Source organism: Salmo trutta, unplaced genomic scaffold (assembly GCF_901001165.1).
Source record: "Salmo trutta unplaced genomic scaffold, fSalTru1.1, whole genome shotgun sequence".
NCBI lineage: Eukaryota > Metazoa > Chordata > Actinopteri > Salmoniformes > Salmonidae > Salmo > Salmo trutta.
The window spans coordinates 16,910,294-16,912,742 of record NW_021822911.1 but is presented as its reverse complement, the minus strand read 5'-3'; the positions used below and the strand labels follow the sequence as shown (position 1 = coordinate 16,912,742).

General features: G+C 40.8%; 1 protein-coding gene across 1 annotated transcript; it reads right to left on the bottom strand.

Moving 5' to 3' along the window:
- Window positions 1-523: 523 nt before the first annotated feature.
- LOC115186521 (zinc finger protein 180-like) lies at window positions 524-1,570 on the bottom strand (the record flags this gene model as incomplete). Its single annotated transcript, XM_029746139.1, has 2 exons — window positions 1,560-1,570; window positions 524-1,136 (listed from the first exon to the last, which is right to left on the bottom strand). Coding segments are annotated over exons 1-2 (624 nt in total), but the record flags the coding sequence as incomplete, so codon positions are not given.
- Window positions 1,571-2,449: the final 879 nt, after the last annotated feature.

The following is a 2,449-nucleotide window of genomic DNA, read 5'->3' as shown; positions in this document are numbered from 1 at the left end:
AGCAAGCCAGCAGTGGGATGCAGGGTGGTATGCTGCTGGCAACAATTGTGCGAAAGGAGGAAGATGAGATTACACATCCTGTTAAAACGAACAGCTCCAAACCACACGGAATCTGGGAGTAATGTGTACATCACTGGTTAGAGGACAATTTATAGAAAACAGCTAGCTACATTTTGATTCAAGTGGGTCACCAACGTGGTAAGTGTAACACAACTATTTTTGTGTAAGTCACTTTTTGTTAAATCTCATATATAGTAACTCTCTCAATTCAGAGCCTGGATTTTCCCCCTGAGGCTAATATCCATATCATGCTGAAATCAATAGAACAGGGGACAAACGTTTAGGGTTCTACATTGTGACATCATTAAAATACTCCAACTACAATGTTAAAACTTTCTACATTGTGACATTAATTCATTGATATCATGAAACAATTCCTTAATGTATGTATTTTCTGATGTTTGATCAGAGATATTTTACTAGAGTATCTCTTCCCACATTGGTCACAGCTATAAGATTTCTCTCCTGTGTGTGTTCTCTGGTGTAGAGTCAGCTGGCCAGATGTAGTACATCTCTTCCCACATTGATCACAGCTATAAGGTTTCTCTCCTGTGTGTATTCTATGGTGTAGAGTCAGAGATCCAGATTGACCAAAACTCTTCCCACATTGACCACAGCTATAAGGTTTCTCTCCTGTGTGTGTTCTCTGGTGCACTGTCAGCTGTCCAGATCCACCAAAACTCTTCCCACATTGGTCACAGCTATAAGATTTCTCTCCTGAATGTATTCTCTGGTGTATAGTCAGCTGGCCAGATTGACCAAAACTCTTCCCACATTGACCACAGCTATAAGGTTTCTCTCCTGTGTGTGTTCTCTGGCGCACTGTCAGCTCTCCAGATTGACCAAAACTCTTCCCACATTGACCACAGCTATAAGGTTTCTCTCCTGTATGTGTTCTCTTGTGTTGAGTCAGATGGCAAGATCTACCAAAACTCTTCCCACATTGACCACAGCTATAGGGTTTCTCTCCTGTGTGTGTTCTATGGTGTAGAGTCAAACTTCTAGATGCCACAAAACTCTTCCCACATTGACCACAGCTATAAGGTTTCTCTCCTGTGTGTATTCTCTGGTGTATAGTCAGCTGGCCAGATTGACCAAAACTCTTCCCACATTGACCACAGCTATAAGGTTTCTCTCCTGTGTGTGTTCTGTGGTGTTGAGTCAGATGGCAATATTGACCAAAACTCTTCCCACATTGACCACAGCTATAAGATTTCTCTCCTGTGTGTGTTCTCTGATGAATTTTAATGCCTGATGAGGTGAATCTCTTCCCACAGTCAGAGCAGCAGTGAGTTCTCTTCCCTGTGGATCTCTGCAGGTGTTTCTTGAGGTGTTCTGATCTGGAGAGACTCTTCTCTGCCTCGTCAGCATCATGAGGTTGTTGAGGCTCCCTAGAGGATCCACGATAGTCACGTCTCTCTCCTGTGTGAACAACAAAGTCAGACAGATGGTTAAAGGCCCACAACAGCAGTAAACCCCTATAAAAGGATGATGCCAACAGCGTAGCCATGATGTTGTACAACAATTGACGTCTGTAATGAATGTTAAGATTTGACATTTGCCTTAAAATGAGCAAGAATAGTCATATTTAGTCTTGTTTTCACATTAGTAGTAACATCTAAGATTGTAGGCTAGAAATTAAGTTATTCATGTTGTTGAAACTCTAAGCACTGTGCCAGACGACTTTTGGTCTCCAATATAGGCCCCTTTCTGTGTTGCTAAAATTGCAGCACGAGAGCGATGCACATGCAATTTGATTTCAGAAACTCCTCCCTGCTAATGAGGAAACCGATAGTTATGGATGTAGTATATCTGCCTGGAGCAAAAATGGTGAGCAAAGATTTTAGTTTTTCACAATGTATTCTGAATATGAATGGGGGAAAACTCAGGGGAGTAACCTCCATTTCCAGGTTGGTGATGAGTTCATTTCACACTACTTTGGATTATAATTGTAAGGCTCGTTTGAATGTCCTGCTTAATATAATGGTTGTGTCATCATCGCAAATCAACTGCTTTATACCTAAACACTTCAATCAGTAAAATTTTCTTTGGCTAGCTTTTCCATCAGCCTGACAATGAGGGTTTGTACACTAAGTGTTTGCCAAATTGGCCCATAACTTCACCTAACAATAACATAGACCTACTGTAGGACCCATAACTTCACCTAACAATAACATAGACCTACTGTAGGACCCATAACTTCACCTAACAATAACATAGACCTACTGTAGGACCCATAACTATAACATAGACCTACTGTAGGACCCATAACTTCACCTAACAATAACATAGACCTACTGTAGGACCCATAACTTCACCTAACAATAACATAGACCTACTGTAGGACCCATCATTTATTATTATTTTTTTTAATTTCACCTTTATTTAA